Source organism: Schistocerca piceifrons, chromosome 4 (genome assembly GCF_021461385.2).
Source record: "Schistocerca piceifrons isolate TAMUIC-IGC-003096 chromosome 4, iqSchPice1.1, whole genome shotgun sequence".
In the NCBI taxonomy this organism is placed as follows: Eukaryota; Metazoa; Arthropoda; class Insecta; order Orthoptera; family Acrididae; genus Schistocerca; species Schistocerca piceifrons.
This window is the reverse complement of record NC_060141.1, coordinates 559030532-559048326: the sequence shown is the minus strand read 5'-3', so window position 1 is coordinate 559048326 and position 17795 is coordinate 559030532. Positions and strand designations below refer to the sequence as shown.

The 17795-nt window shown below is 39.9% G+C and overlaps 1 protein-coding gene across 3 annotated transcripts in view; it reads left to right on the top strand.

The window, feature by feature from the left end:
- The window catches only part of LOC124796389 (protein GDAP2 homolog), a 969166-nt gene that overhangs the window by 731957 nt on the left and 219414 nt on the right, over positions 1-17795 (top strand). For all 3 annotated transcript variants that reach the window (XM_047260559.1, XM_047260558.1, XM_047260560.1), the window contains 2 exons: positions 1480-1675; positions 10812-10954. In XM_047260559.1, the coding sequence (XP_047116515.1) occupies positions 1491-1675; positions 10812-10954 (328 nt within the window). In that variant the 5' untranslated portion in view covers positions 1480-1490. The remainder of the gene's footprint in view (positions 1-1479; positions 1676-10811; positions 10955-17795) is intronic.

Below are 17795 nucleotides of genomic sequence, written 5' to 3'. Positions count from 1 at the left end.
TGCAACTAACGAGACGCGACTTTTGTCGTGATTGTCCTTTGTTATGCCACTTTGCTTCCACCACTACTCCCTGGTGGCTGTATTTCGGAACGCGAGAATTCAGTTGCAATTATCGTGGAATAATCGCTGCTGTACTCCATTCGCTTTCAGAGTGTTTACATTTTATTACTGAAAAAAGTGAAACAGTGGTTGGCAGATTGATTTTCGCAGCTTCTGGAACAACAAGAACAACCACTTGTGTTTCATTTTCTGCAGCAGTGTGTGTGTGTGTGTGTGTGTGTGTGTGTGTGTGTGTGTGTGTGGGCGCGCGCGCAGTATTTGCAAACCAGTGATGTATTCCACAGTATTAGAAGATTTTTGGATGAATAAACAAATAAACTTAACAACCCGCCAGGTTAGCTGAGAGTGCTAATGCGCTGCTTCCTTGGACTCGGGTAGGCGCGTAGGCTCCGGATCGAATCCGCCCGGCGAATTAACGACAAGGGCCAGTGTGCTGGCCAGCCTGGATATGGTTTTAGGTGGTTTTCCACATCCCACTAGGTGAATACCAGGCTGGTCTCCACAGCCCGCCTCAGTTACACGACTCGCAGACATTTGCAACACGTTCACACTATTTCACGATTTCCACTAGACACAGACAGCTGGTGTACACTGATTCGATCCAGAGCGGAGGGGGGGGGGGGGAGGGGGGAAGGTGACGGGCTGGCGGCAAGGAAGGACATCCGGCCACCCTTTCAAACTAACCTTGCATATCCGATTGCAACCACGCCGACCCTGCGAAAAGTGCGGGACAAAGGCGTAAGCGAAAGAAGGAAAGAAACTTAATATATAACCAAATCAGCGAGGCGTAGAAACTTCGTGATTTATGAGACCAATCACAGTATAAATTGTGGGTTATGTGCGGGATATAGCCCCCGAGCTTGATGTGACAGCTGTTAAACTAGAAATTAGTTATCCAAAACGCTTACGTCAATGAATACAATAAAATTCTAACATTTTGGAAGTGTGGTGTGTCTGCAGATGATATTTACATTCCAGCTGTTGGTTATTTTGCCGTAGCAGACGGCATTTTCTTCTCCGAGTGTTTTTCTTTTCCAAAAGTGTTTGTGGGACTTGATTTATCCTTGTGTGAAGTCTATTTTCTTATCCAATATTTGGGTTTCGTCTTCCTTGTATATAACTCTTGCCTCAGCTCTAATACCATGACCTGCTCTATAACATTGATACCCCCCCACCTATATGATTGCGATTGACTTCATATTGAAAGCTGTGCAACTACGTAGAATTTGTGGCGTCCTGCGTGAACGGTAGCTCACGGTGACACTACAGAAAGCCACATCTGTAGCGTCACATTAGTTGCGTGTGCGAACCCGGCTTAAGTTTCGCAACATAGTGTCTCCGTGTAAACTTTGCTTTACGCTAGTTTCATGGGTTATCGGACGAGCAGTTCAGTTGTGATGTGAGTTGGTTTTGTTGCAGCAACGAGTTTGATGAGGCTGACGATGGACCCCCTGGAGCAGGCGGGCGAGTGGCTGCGAGGCGACTCGCTGCCGCGCTGGAGCAGCACGCAGCCCATGCAGCGCCTGCTCGACTACAGCGCCTCTGGCGAGCTGCGCAAGCACTCCACCAGCCCCTTCCCCTACAGCCCCGAAGTCAACCAAAGGGTGGTGCTCTGGTGAGTGACCGCGCCAGCGCACCGACATTTGCTAACTGCCTGTTAGCCATTTAACCATTTCATTTTCCTTCATTTATTAATTTATTATTTGTACATTACCTTTACGATCGAATGTGAAGGTAACCCATTACGCATGGCTTAAAATTTAATATATATGACTACAGCCCGATTAAAATTAGTTGATAAATGACATCTCTCACTCGTCGCTCGGTTATAGTCGACACACAAACATGGCGGCTCCCTTCACAAATGCTGTTAATGTGTAACGTGGAGCATTGTGGGAAGCGACCGCCGCGAGGTATGACGGAAATACGAGATGCTCTGTCGACAACTGATTTTAAGTGACCGATGACTGAATTGCCGCAGACGACGGGTTTTGTAGCCCTGAATTGAAACTCATCGGTGATCAACAACTTGCGGCACTAATGAAATCACAATCGCGTTGTCAAGGCATTTATGGCTAACCTCTATGAGCAAACTCAAGACAGATAAATTTCATAGTACGTTTGTTTGCGTAGCCATCTTCTGCAGCAGAACTTCAATTTTAGCAGTAGCAGCAAACTAATTTCTCGCCGTCATTGGTTACCTGAAACTTTCCTCACACTGGCTACAAGGAATGCCACACTACCAACTGATGAGCAGTCCTGGTTGGCTCTTGGTTGATTATAGGCGACATAAGCAGATTTCAGACGAAAAAAAGAATGACAGGAATAAAAATAAAAGTAAATAAAAAAAGCCTATATGATGATGAAAATGACATGGCAAGGCACTAGAAATAAAAAAAAAGATTGCATTTAAGTCAATAAAAATGACAATTGGAATGTTTTGATTAGATTTATAAAAATAAATTATTTTGGTGCATTTGTCGAGATTCGGATCTTTGACATTACACTTGGCAAGTTTATATGCTAACCACTACGCTGTACCACTACACTAGAGTAGGTTATTGTATTTGTGACTCTAGTGTCCCAATCACAATGGTAAACCATTCTCTTTGATTATAATAACTGTGTCAATGACGCTGAATCATGTCTTGTGCAGAATGATCCAGCAGTGTCTGGTTATTGATGTGAATGAAATGTGTGTACGAAATAAAAATCCACGATTCAGGATTCAAACACATCGAGAAAGAAAGCCGGACAAGTAATTGGAAGTGAACTAATTGTTGTGAGAGTTTGGCAACAATGAACAGTTCAAGCATCATGAACGCACTGATTGTAGAAAACCACCTGCAGCGCGTGAAGTGTCGACTGTCAAGTAATTTTAATTGGACTACAATTTTGCTCACGCGTGTGAACAATGTCAGATGTTCATTGTCCTGGTGCCAATGGGACCGTTGTCATCACTGTTTGGTCTACTACCACAAATCAACCAACCAACCAACCTGGTGGCAATGCGTTAGAGGTTTCATGCACTGTCGTGCATCATTGTCAGTACAAAATGTGGTTGTACCACATTTTATTTTTTAGGGAATCGAATTATAAATAAAATAAAATAAAAACTTTCATCCTGATTTTATATCACTATAGTTCATGAGCTCACATAACTGGATTTCGTAAACAGATTTCACAATAGCTATTCTGCTTGGTCGTGTGAAAATTTAATAGTGTTTATAGAAATGCAGTTCTAACTGCCGGATTTCCTCTTCCACAATCGATTTTTGCTTCCATGCTAATCATGGAGGATACCTCCATGGTGATAATGCATGACAGCTTTACAAAAGTGTCTGGGTTGCCAGGTAGTCTTGTTATTAAAAATTTTTGGATGATCTGGACAGAGTCACTTTTTGTACAGCAGAGGAGAAGTAGAAATAGAGTGTGTATCAAAAAGAATATACTATCATGAAGTATTATGTTGTCAAAGTTATTGATAGCCAGGCCTACGCCACAGCTCGGTTTCTGAAGACATGAATATATTATCTACTTTACATGCATTGCTGTTATATATGGTTGTTGCTGTTTTCTTAATTACTGTCATTTGTTTTAAAGTGGCTTTGTGTTCTCGAGTTTGTGAAATGTTGTTCTTTGATTACAGTGCAAAGACTTTTCAAGGTTTAAGTACCAAACTGAACCTCCGAATGGATGGAACATTTACAAATGATAGCAACAGTTTGTAGGAACAGGAAATGTATGTGAAGGAAGGAGCCATGGCCGCCCTCCTGTTTTTGATGATTGTTACACGAATTCATACTGCTTTCCAATGTAGTCCTACAAAATCAACTCGTCATGCCAGTAAAAAAGATACAACTGTCTCCAACAATAATTTGATGTGTTTTGAGACATTGGCAGGTTATGAAGTCATGCAGGTGTCAGCTATTACAGTCTCTATGTCATTATGATAAATGCAGACGTTTTACATTTTCTGACAAGCTTCAGAATGCTACTGAGAGTGATAACACTTTCACACAACACATCATGTTCAGTGAAAAGTTACTTTCCACCTTAGTAAAAAAATAAACAAACATAATGCTTGAATTATACAGAAACCACATGCATAAATTGAACGTGTATGAGTTTCACTCAATGTCAAGATGTTTTTGCGATATCCCACTCATCGGTGTAAGCCGCATTCTTCTGCATTAGAAATACAGTTAATGGTGAGCAGTATCTTGCTATGTTACAAAACTGTTTGTTTCTGAGGCTGAATTAGAACAATTTCATTTGCCAACAATATGGGGCACCCCCTCACTGGAGTCTCCAAGTGCATGAATATCTGAATGAAACTGTTGAGTTGCTGGATTGGTCATCAAACAGCTGGTGACTTAGCGATTCTCAGTTAGTCTCCAAAGTCACCAGATTTGATGCCCTGTGACTCCTTTCTGTGGGGTTTCATTACGGACGGCATTTATGCACCGAATCATCACAGAAGCTAGAAGAGTTGAAAAACTGGATCTGTGCTGCCATAACATCAGTGACGATGGACACGCTTACTTGAGTACAGCATGAATTTGAGTATCGATGTGATATTGTTCATGTGGTGGAGAACATATTGAACATTTGTAATCTAAACTTAATAGATTCATAAATATGTATCCCAAATTTTATAGTTGTAAGTCTTACAATTTAATAAGTATATGCATTCAAATTATATATACCTGCCAGGTTAGCCGAGGGCACTAACGCGCTGCTACCTGGACTCAGGTAGGCGCACTGGCCACGGATCAAATCCACCCGGCAGATTAACGATGAGGGCCTGGATGTGGTTTTTAGCCAGTTTTCCACATCCCACTAGGTTAATACTGGGCTGGTCCCCATGTGCAGCCTCAGTTACACGACTCACAGACATCTGCACCATTCCATGGCTTATATTAGACACAGATGACTGCTGTACACTAATTCCGTCCCAGAGGGGGGGACAATGTGGCGACAGGAAGGTCATCCAGCCACCCTCTGACACTAACATTGCCAGCTCCATAGTAACACGGCCAACCCCTTGTTGAAGTTGGACAAAGGCCCATGAAAATAATGATGATGATGATGATGATGATGATGATGATGATGATTCAAATTGTATATGTTCTTTTTGAAATACCCTGTATTAGACTGAGCATGAAGCTGTCTACCTCAATATTTAACTGAAGAGAAACAGGCACTGTGTTGACTAATTCAGAAATTGGAACAGCTGATTTCTGTGGGCCATTTGTATAAAACAACGGATGACCAGAAACCCAATGTTCTACCAATCTAGCAAAACCACTTCATGTCTTAATTTGTAAATACAACAGTGCAAAGATAGTTCCTGAAATTTGGTTTTCATCTTTTGGAAGTTGTGTCCCAAAGACAAGAGGGAGAGGGAAATTATGCTTCATATTTCCCTCTGTATAGGTGTAGTTTTGGTCCCGGTTAATTTTAATCAAATATCTTCAAAACTGTAATCATTGGTGGCGACTTCCTCAGAAACTGATTGTAAGACAGATAAATCTTTTTGGAGGAATGCCATTTAGGAAGGCAATTTGAAGTATTGCCTAACTATCAGTTTGCTGTTTTCTTCCTATGGCCAAGGTTTTAAATGGGACCCAGCAAGGTTATCATGCCTCACTCAGCCTTCACGAGGCCAGTGCTAGAATACACAGCCCCAGTCTAGGTGGCTCCCTGCACAAAAACACAGCAGGTATGTGAGACTGACAGAAGAACTCTAAGAATTGCAAAAAAAATGCCAACAAGACAAATGAAATCACAGTTTGTGAACAAGCACAAGTAGGCCAAAGGTTGTGTAAGACTTAACTTCATGAACTGGACCAAACAGGCTAAGATGCAATACACCTTCCACAGAAGAGATGAAGAAACAACTTCACAAAGCAAATTTTCCAGCCTAGGCCCTACAGGTATGCTCTCCCAACTCAAACAGTAATAACAGCAATACACATAGAAGATCCATAAAGTGAAGACATAAGGGTGCTACATTAAGATTCGCAAATCCTGTAACATCTAATCCCTGAGGAGATAAATGAAGGAAACTGTAGTGAAAAACCACTGAATGACATTAAGCAAGCCTGGAATTTGTCCCACCTATTGATTTTCTCTTCATTGCTTTTGAATCATTGCTAGGCTGTACCATCCAAGTAAAAGTGTACTTTTGTCAAGCACATCTCATCATCGCACATGTTGTATTTGATGACTTGGTCAAATCATTTCAGCCATTTTGATGGGACCTGACCTGGGTCTCCAGAAAACATTTTATGATGGACTTACCTTCTGGGCAATGCACCTAAAGCAAACAATATGTTTATCAGAAGTAAGCAGTAAGAATATTGAGTAAGTAGCTAATCGTATTATGTGTATGACGTAACATTGTTTGTTGGAGACACTGACTACATAAAGACATCTACATCACTATGGCTCCAATTAGGTAAAAGCTATTGCCCACATGAACAGGTAATGAAACAGAAACTGTACATCATTCCCAAGGGTCCATATATTCAGAACTGCAATGGATTACCAGCCAGCAGTTAGTCAGCAGCACTTGAAGCAGCCATAAATATTTTATGGAGACCCTACTCAGAACCCAACAAAACAGCTGAAAAAATTTGACCAAGTCACCAAATACAACAAGTAGAATGATGTGATGTACTTGGAAAATGTACACTTTTACTTGGATGGCACAGCCTAGGAATGATTCAAAAAGAGTGAGAAGAAAATCAGTGGCTAGGACAAATTCCAGGCTGAATTGAAGAAAACATTTGGTGGCAATCAACAGCAAGTTGGCTTATCAGAAGAACAGGGCAAATGTCATGGTGAAATGACACAGTCTTACATACAGAATATTTGAGGCCTTTGCAGTGTTGTGAATCTGAATATGATGTAAGCTCACAAAATCTCAAGTTTGATGAAAGGAGTCACAGAAGATAAATACAAAGTTCTTCTGTAGATGATTCATGACAATAGAGGAATTCAAGCAGTGCCAACATAGAGGAAAAGCAACACAACACAGTCTTACATGCAGAATATTTGAGGCCTTTGCACTGTTGTGAATCTGAATATGAAATGAGCCCACAAAAGTTTATGTTTGATAAAAGGAGTCACAGAAGGTATATAAAAGTTCTTCTGTAAATGATGTCATGGCAATAGAAGAATTCAAGTGGTGCCAACATAGAGGAAAAGCAGAAAAAGAGATATGAAACATAGAGGAAAAGCAGAAAAAGAGATATGAAAAACCCCCAAATGCAGTCATTATGGCAGTTGTGGAAGAACACCATGACATCGCCTCTTTCATATGCCGGGTCGTAAGAGAAGAGAGACAGCATTTTATGGTAGCCAGAACAGGAAATAGGAGTTATGAACATTAACTTCATATGTCAGGATGTAATCATGAATGGTGAAGAAGAGGTGTATCAATCTTGGCACCAGTCTCCACCACCAGTTAAGTGCATCATGAAGACTAGACTTCACCAACTCAGACCTATGCCACCATCATCAAACGACCACCCAGCACCTGACCAATGCAGATACAACCAAGTATAATGCCACCAGAACAACAGACATTTGGGGAACAGAGGGCAACAAACTGGCCTCCTTCCACTGGACGTGTTGTATGTTGCTGCAAGGAAAGAAGATGAATGTTCAAGACTATTATGTTGCAAGATGTCAACCATCATAACAGTCCTATTTACACCACTCAACTGCTGCTGATTATAGTCGACCTATGAGACAAAGCTCCTCCCCATACCATGGATGAGATCATGCCCCAGCATGCCATAGCCATTACTCATTGAAAGCTAAGTGAGATGACCATCTACAGAGATGAAACAACCACAGATAAAAATTGTGACATTACACTCAAGACATGGTCTGTTAATGAGAACCTCTGCTTTCTGCTGTGTAGGTAGGATTGGATCCATGCAAGAGGGATACCATTAATGCCATAACACTTTAGTTTGCTAAGTAGTATTTTGTCCACACAGTCAAAGGCTCTGGAAAGGTGACAGAAATACCAACAGGACAATGTTTCTTGATTAGCTCTGGTAACACATCATTTGTGTGGTCTTGTATTGCTTTCTGTGTGGAGAGTCCTTTACAAAAATCAAACTTAGAGGTGTTTAAATATTTCTTCTCATTTAAATGAATCAGTATACTATCAGAGGCCAGTTTCTCAAATACTTTTGAAAAGACTGGAAGGAGTGATATAGGTGCTCCAGTTTTGTAGATGGGGTTACTGCAGCATGTCTGTCAGGAACTGTGCCCTGAGTATTGACTGATTACTAAAACAGCTTAATGGTAATCCTGTCAAATCAGCACAAGATTTCAATATTCTGCTAGTAAAACCTATATGGCCAACATAATTGCTACTTTTAGTGACCCAATGAATTCTGTGATATCATTACAGGTTTTGTTGTCAAACTAATGTCTGCTGGTGGTGCATGCAGTGCCTCTACAAGTAAATCTAACATATCTGTGTTATTATTTATTATTGTATTCAGTGTTTGCAGCCACTGTGAGGAAGTAACTGTTAAATATGATTGCCAAAGATTTGAAAATATTACTATTTATGCTAGAGCCATTTTCTGGGAGGCATAATTTCATTTGTATTACCAGTTTTGTTTATTTCCTGTTTAATGAGTTTCCAAAAAGTTTTTGACTTACTCTTGGAGTGTTCTATGTTTTGAACATAGTACATGACTTTTGCTTTTTTAATAACAAGTGTGGAGGATTGGACAATACTGGTAGTAATAGAGTTTCTAATCTTGACAAATGCATGTTCTTTAAATCATGTAGAGCTCTCCTCTCTCTCAGCACAAATACTTCAGTCGCAGGAGTTATCCACCTCTTATACTTGCTTCAATTTTGACCCTGTTTGTTTTAGGGGAAAACAAGGCTCAAATTGCTTTAGGAATACATTTAAGAAAGAGTTAAAGTTTCCATTAAATTTATAATTTTCACCCCACCATTCTGCCTATAATTTCTCTGTAAATATTGTGATTAAGTCACTTTTTGTGGAGGCTTCAATGTCAGTTTACTTTCAGGTAGTGCTGACCTAAAACATCTTGAATTGTTGACATCCAGCTTTGGATTATTCTGCACATTCAAAATTGCCTACAGGCATTCACAGACATACCACAACAGCTATTGACAATTTATGTTAAACCCAAAACCTGAAGTGATCTAGCTGTAAAATCAATAGTCAGTGGGGTATTTGACTCTGACAGTGAAATCTTAACAATAGTATTTATTCACCATACAGATCATAGAAGAAAAGAGTGTTACATTCTGTATGGGGATGAAACTGTTCAACAAGTTGCAAGATCATTGGAGATGTGAGCTAACTATAAATCCAACTGAATATTGGAGGTGATGAGTTGCTGAGAGACACACAAACAACACTGAAAATTTTGTCAGCTTTTGGATGAATCCTTATTCTAGCAACAGTACACATACATACCTTACATAAGCATGCGTGCGCATACGCCCCCACACATGCACCTGTTCAGCTCAGGTGGAGTGAGCAAGCAGAGAAAGGAAAAGTGGTTCAAATGGCTCTGAGCACTATGGGACTCAACTGCTGAGGTCATTAGTCCCCTAGAACTTAGAACTAGTTAAACCTAACTAACCTAAGGACATCACAAACATCCATGCCCGAGGCAGGATTCGAACCTGCGACCGTAGCGGTCTTGCGGTTCCAGACTGCAGCGCCTTTAACCGCACGGCCACTCCGGCCAGCCAGAAAAAGGAGACAGGGAGTAGGAGATAGGCTTGAGGCATGACCAATAGTTTGGAGGGAGGCAGTGGGTGTAAGGAGTAGGAATGTGGGAAGGAGAGACAGCAAGTACATGGGACAGGACTGCAACACATGGACACCAGAACCAGTGAGTTCTTGAAATGCACACTGATGGTGGCATGGGGTATGGATTGGGATCGGGTAACAGAATAAATGAAGAGAAGACTGTGGGGAAGAGGATGTGGCTGCAGTAAAGTTAGGGTCTTGGAGCAGGATGGATGTGGATGTGGGGCATAGTGTCAACAGAGATTGAGGCCAAGAGGATTATCGGAATGAAGGGTGTATTGTGAGCATAACCCTCATCTGCATATTTCTAAAAGGCCTGTGCTATAGGCAAGGATCCAGGTGGCAATGGTTGTGAAACAGCCTCTGCAGTTGAACATGTTGTGCTCAGCAGCATGTCTCCATTGGATGGTCACTCTGTTTTTGACCAGAGTTTGGTGGTTGCCATTCATTTGGATGCACAGATCATGCGCATATAAAATACTGTGCAGAAATTGTAGCAGAGCTGGAATATGACATGGTTACTTTCACAGGTGATCCCACCTCTTACTCTGTACACTTGCTGCCACCCTCTGAACCATCAGCTGCCCCTCCCCAACCCCCTGCCTCTCCAAATTCCCACCTCTTTCTCCCTCTATCCATTCCACCTGACAAAATACCTCACACTGCAAGTCTGTGGAATTCTTTTTTTTTTTTTTTTTTTTTTTTTTTTTTTTTTTTTTTTTTTTTTTTTTTTTTTTTTTTTAAATGAAGAAAAGAGGTTAATTTTAACACCCACCTTTTTTCAATGAGGGTCTTTCTACTGCCCCATTATAATATTATCTCATAATAGTTGTACCAGAATTCTAATTTCTCCAGTTCTGAACAAGGTAATTATGATGTGTAATAACATTTTAATTTATGACCTTACTTTTGTTTTTAGGAATGGGGATATTACATCTTTGAATGTGGATGCTATTGTCCATTCAACAAATGAATCGATGAATGAAAGAAATCCAGCAAGCGACAGGTTATTTGCTCGAGCTGGTCCTGGTCTCAGGGAAGAAATATCTACAGAAATAAAAGGTTTGTAAGGAATACATTTAGTCACAATAATTACAGCTGTCATTATTTGTGAAATAAAGTATTTTATATTTTTGTAATAAGTTCAAATTTTCTGTACAAGGTAGTAAAAATTAAATCTTTTCTTTGTTCATGTTATTTATATCTGATGCTATGCTGACAAGCCTTAAGCTACATGTCTGTCATATTCGTCCCAAAAATGTTAGTATATTAAGCTTTATTTTCTTGCAACCAAATCTTTTTCATTTTTGATTCCATGCATAACTTTAAAACTAATGTCCATAAAATCTTTGTTGAAACAGGAACTTATACTTATTAAAAGTTGTCAACAAAACCGTTTTGTTAATATTAACAAGTTTGAGACAGAATGGGGGAATCTATTTATTAGCTGCCCAACAATTACAAAGTGTAAGTGCACACACAAAGTCTCTCTTTTATTTTTCTTTTAATTTCTCCATCTGCAGAAACAAGAGAATGGAAATAGGAATCAAAGAATAAGTTTATTAGGTGTAGGAATGACGAAAAGAAATCCAATCAGGTAATGAATTAGTAGACACATGCAATACAGGAAATGTTTTGTAAGTACTGGTGTAGTATCTAAGATCTGTTTCCAACATACTTAGCTGTTGCTACAAATAGAGCAAATATGAGAGTTAAGCTTTAAGTAAATCAAAGGGTTTAAAGACATAAAAGGCAAATAATGATATAAAAATGAGAGAAGACACACAAAAGAGGTATAGAGTGAGCAGTGGCAAATGGGGAAAATCACCTGAGAATTATAAAACAAAAATATCATAGAGGCTGATGGGCCCTAAAAGCTGGCAGAGATAATATACAGAATGTGTGTAGAAAAGAAGTGGTAGATATGTGTTACAATTGTCTGGAGGGGCCAACATGGTAAAACCAGATAGATGAAAAAGCTAATTGCAAATTTGAGGGCCACTTCTCAATTTCTGATTTTAGAAACTTTGCTGTGGGAGAAGGCTCCAAATAGCTAGAGGTATGAAACATGTCCTTAATCCCTGTTGTTTGTACTATAGCATTTTGCTGGCACAAACAGTTTTTCTGTTTGCAGTCCTCCTGACTAAGAGGATTGCAATCCTGTTGAAAAATTCATTGACAAATCATATGTTTAGCCTTCGCACTACCAAGAGGGGGCAGGGGGTCACTTTGTGCCCACCTTTTGAAAGTATTGTTATCTAGTAAGTTATCTTATATTTTAAAATAAATATTTATTATTTTTAATCAATTATTCTACCAGATTCCAAATGTTTTAAATTTTTTAGTTAAACTTAACTCATAAATTTGTCTTTTTAGTACATGTCACTTTCCCCTGTGAATGTCTTATTCAGTACTTTTTGGTTCAGGACTTTACTTACACATCATTATCACTTTAAAAGGTATATTATGAGTAAAATGCAATAATAATTAATGAATTTTGCATTTTTTAAAATTGTTTGTTGTGGATATAAAGTACCCTCACCCTCCCCCCTCCGTTAGAGGTACATGTCACTGAAAGTGCATTGATGTTGGTGAAAGTGTTCTGGGCCCTACTTACACATCAGTATCTCTTTAAAAAGTATGTTTTTAATTAGGTCAACTACAATTAACAATTTTTTTGTGGGGATAAAGTACTGCCATTGGTAATAAGTGTTATGAAAAATGTATTGGTACTGCTAGTGTTAATCTCAGAAACCACCCTCCATTTGGTTATTAATGTGTTGCTAGTGTTGGAATTGAAGTGTGTTACAATTGTAGGAAACATAATAGTACTTTTCATTGGGATTCTCATGTGGGATGGAGCCAAGGTGTAAAGAAACATTATGAAGGTTGTTGTGGGATCTTACCCAAGCCAATACAGAGAAATTAATTTAACAACCAGGCTGCACATGGTTTTCAACAGCACTGTAGGTATCTTATCTACTTGCAAGCATATTATTACCAAAGACCGATACTAGAAGTTATCACCATGAAGGATGCATTAAGTTCAGTAAGCATTCCAAACAAAATGAGAATCAAGACAGTAGATGAGTTCAGTGATCTGAGCAGGGCAATATACCTAAGCAAGTAGAAAATAATACACAACTAACTGTGTGAGGTGGAACATTGTTCGTGCTTGGCCGATGACAAATGGACAGAGCCCACATGAAATGATGGTTCTAGAGCTGATGAGAGAAGCTCTTTCTGTTGATACCTCCTGTAGATTGTCAGCTAAGTCTGACTATGTCATCTGTTTATCTGTTAGGGGTTCAAGAATCCTACTCCTGAAATTAGTTAAAAGTGTTAAATGTGTTAAAAGTTAAACATTTGGAGTCAAATGTAGTTTTTTTTTTTTCAGGTAAATACTGATTGTTTGACTTCATAAACATCTATATATACATATAATGCACTACTTTGTGCACAATTGAGAATTTACAGAAAAAGTATAAAAAGTAGTATTTAGGACACACACATGAAAAACAGCTTATGAGTCATCTAATTTGAAGTGAAGATAACATAGAGGAGCATGTACACTCTTTTGTAGTTCCAGGATGGGATATACATATTATAAAAGCAGTAGATTGTTTTATGCTAGGCAATGTGACCAGTGCACCACCACTCATTTATTAATAGCATAAAAAGTACACTTCTCAATTCTCAAGCAATGATAAGGATTAACTGTGAAAGTAATTTTCCTAAAATTCCTTTTTTTGGAATACTTCTAATGTGATAACCAAAGTTCAAATAGTCTGTCTTGCTGAATCACTAGTTCAATGAAAAATAACAGGTTTAAGTCCAAAGGACCACACTGTAGAATGACAGTCTCAGAATCCCTGTACAGTAGTTGGAAGTGATAACATGTGTGGGATGCATGATCATGGATTCCAATTCTGTGTGTTGATGACAAGAAGGCCAACAGCTCCAAGTTCATTGCAAGTGACTGCCTGGGGTGACATGCTGGCTGTAACTCATTCCCAGGTCAACTTGGAGCTACAGGGTGTTTCACAGAGAGTCGCAGAGGACCTGTGATAGCAATAAGTGTAATTAGCCAGAGTGTTCCTAACATGAACTGCTGTTCTGTGTTTGTACACTCGCATAAATGATGTAACAGCACAAGAATATGGCACAATCTGCTAGCGGGCATATGATATTGTCTAGGCAAAATAGTGTCTGTGATTGCAGAGCTGAGGTTGTGAATGCGTGCTCTGCTGCCAGCAAACCGGGTATCTCTTGTGGCAGCTGCGAGAGATTCTGAGGACATGAAATTAGCCTGTGTGATTGATGTCTAGAAAGTTTATTAATACTGCAAGTTTAGTGTGGATTGGTGTTTGGATTTAGGTGCTTGTGCCGGTTGTAGCAGATGATACCTGAAGCTTGCCCACCTACTGAATGCAGGTGTATGTCTGGTCGGCAAGTAGCTGAGACATGGCATCCCTTCCCCCCAGCCAAGAGATGGTGAAGCCATCTTGGTGGAGAGCGACAACTGAGCCTCTTTTCTTACCCAGAAAACTATGTCAACAGAATTGGGAGATGTATGGTGAGAATCCAACATGGCATCTGCTCAGAGGAAATCAGCCTGGAGTGTATGAGACATCAGCCAGTGGCAGTGTCCATAGGATGGGATCCTGGACCCACCGTGAGGCTGCCATGGGCAGATCCTGAGCAGCTGGGTCCAGCTGAGGAGCAAGCCATCTGGAGCAAATCTGCAATGATAACAAAAGGAGTAATATTGTGCCAGAGGGCTGATAGCGGTATGAGAGCACCTGAGGCATGTGCAGAGAATGTCTGAAGATCATAGAATGATGCAAGAGTTCACTGGAAAGAAAATGCTAAAAACATTGTGCCCAGAGAGTGGGTATGACTGCAAGAGCACCAGAACAGTAAGAATCTTGCACCTGGAGGTTGTATACAAAAAAAGATGCTGAAAAAGTAGAGCTGTTACAACAGTAGGGTGGATACGAATGCAAGAGCTCTTGAAAAGTAGAAGTGTTGCAACAGGAGATGGTATAGGAGTGTGGGACCATTTGAGAAATAGGAAAACAAGAGTGTTTATTAGACACAGGAAGAGATTTCTGAAAATGTACAATCACTATGCACAGCAAGGATATCTGTAAAATGTGTGCGTAGGTTAGGCATGGAAAAGTGTGTCACAAAATGCTTGCATGAATTAGGTACACAACAGAAACTCTGAAAAGAGGTGCATGAAAGAGTCAATGAGATGAAATTTGAAAAATGAGTGCATATATTAGTCACAGGGAGAAAAAGTGACAAAGAGGAGGGAATAGCAAGAATCCTTGGAATGTTGGTAGCAATGCCTCCAGTGATTGAGCTTGCAACAGAGTATGAAAAAGGACAGGAAAAAGAATAGACGTAGGGATGAACCATGAGAAAGGGAAGATGCTCAACCATTGAGGTCTGTTGATGAGAGTCACTGGAAGATCCATGGATACTGAAATTCTGTTCTCAACATGGACTGTAGTAGTTCCAAGGACCTAATGGTACCAACAGTAGAAAGTGGTGGTGGTGGTGGTGGTGCTGTGCAGGAGTTATTGACCCTGGAGGCATGTCAGGGATAGTGGCTGGGTTTCTCCACTGCCTTGATGATGCCAGCAAGCTTATCCAAAATCCTTTTTTGTATGCATCTCTGCAATTGCTGCATGTCATGCAATAAAGATAGGACTTGGGGTGTCCTTTTGGAAATGATGACCATACTGTAAAGAGAACTGGAGAAGTCAGTGCCAACTCTGACTGCCTGAGGCAAAAGCCATGAGTGTAGCAAAAGGAACAGAAATCTTCATCACCAAATGATATGAGACAAAACTGCAGAAAATGGTTTTCTTTGCTGCAATTGAATGTGGGATGAAACATAGAGTGCCGACATTAGAGCCAGTGGTGCTGCTGGAGCCAGTAAAACTGTTTAAACCTTCTTGCCAAGTGCTATGGGACAAGACACTTGAAGCTCTTGCCATGAACTGGGATGGACGTTTCCATTGCTAATGGTGAGACAAAAACCTGGAACTTTATTCTTGTCTGCATTTGATGTGACTGGTGCTGAGGTCAAAACGGAAAAATGCATGCCCAAGTAGACAAGCCCTACAAGTTTATTTGTGGCATAAAAGATACATTTCTCAGTTCTGAAGCATTAATAAGGGTTAATCACTAGAAGTAATCTTCCAAAAGTCCCTCTTGATGAAACGTTTTTAATGTGATAACTCAGGTTCAAATAGTTTGTCTTGCTGAATCACCAGTTGACTGAAAAAATAACAAAGTCTAAGTCTGAAGGACCACACTGTAGAATGACAGGCACAGAACCAAATGTACCATATGGTACCAAATTATACCATGTCCAGGATGACTGATCATGGAGGCCAATCCTGCATGGTGATGACAAGCTCCCAACACAAACTGCCATTCTGTATTTCTGCACCAGCACAGATCTGTCATGGTGCAAGGATATGGCAAGAACTGCTAATGGTCACATGATGTTATGTAGGTAAAACAGTGCCCACAATTTCAGTGTAATGGTTGTGGGTGCATGCTCTGCTGGCAGCAAACTAGGTGCCTCTCGTGAGGCTGCCAGAGATTGTGGGGACAAGAAGTCAGCCTGTGTAATCTGGAAAGTTTACTAACATTGTGAGGTGATCAGGGGTTGGTGTTTGAGCTGTAGGTACTTTTTGCTGGTTGTGGCAGTCAACACGTGAAGTTTAGCCATCCTCTAGATGTGAGTGTATATCTGATTGGTGTGTAGCCAAGAGATAGCACTAAAGAGCATGGTAGGTGAATGGAAAACCACTTAAGATTGTAGATACAGTCTTTGAGGAGCTGTTCATTTGTGACAAATGGCTAACTAATTACCATGCCACAGAAAAGATTGCAATATCTACATAGTAACTTACAGATGATGATTTCAGTCTTTACATGTGACATTTCATTTAAGAGTACACATATGTCTTTCATGGGACTTGAGTAGATGGTGGGTAGAAAAAAAGGGGGGGGGGGGGTTGGTTGGTTGTATGAAGTTATAAATCCAAATATGGCATACTTTAACTGTTGCTTGTGTTTGGTACATTTCACTGTGTCAGAACCTTCACTCATCTTTTTATTATTTTTGATTATGTACAGTCATCTTAATGAATCGTTCTGGTGGCCCAGTTACTCTGTCCCTGTGTATGAACTTCCTCTTCTTTTAGACTTCAGTCCTTTGCTGGATGCTTCTGAAATATGAGAACATGGTGACTACTTTGAACTACAAAATAAACTTTGTTAAGTTTCACTTCTCTATATTTTAAATTCTTCCTCTCTCACAGTGGCAGATCCCCTTAATTACAACTCACAATAGTCTAAACCATCAATAAAATATTATACGAGTGATCCATAGGCCATACACCAAAGTTCATTTTTCTTAAATCAGAAAGTGATTAATTTTGGGTCCTTATTGTCATTGTTGGTGGCCATCTTACTCCAAGCCATCCATGACACCACTGACTTGAAGCGTCAAAGCATATCCATATCCTTGTAAAGCAAGTGAGTGGTGCTCATCCTCTGACAACTTGCCGCTGCTCTCGTTGCTACTGCTGTACAACACAGACAGGGCAAACAGTACCTGTTCCTTTTTTCTATGCTATTTAATGTATATCAACTACCACAGTCATCTTTAGCTGGTACAAACATTAAAAATAGAACAGGATATTTTTAAAATGTCCTGTTACACAGGCTGACTGAAGAGATATTGCATGCAATGTGTTTACGAGAACATCATATTGATAAAGTCCCTAATATGGCTTGCCATTAACACTACTGAAGATGAAAGACAATGAAAAACTGTGTTTTGAAGACTGGACAAAAGATCTCTCTCCAAAAAGTA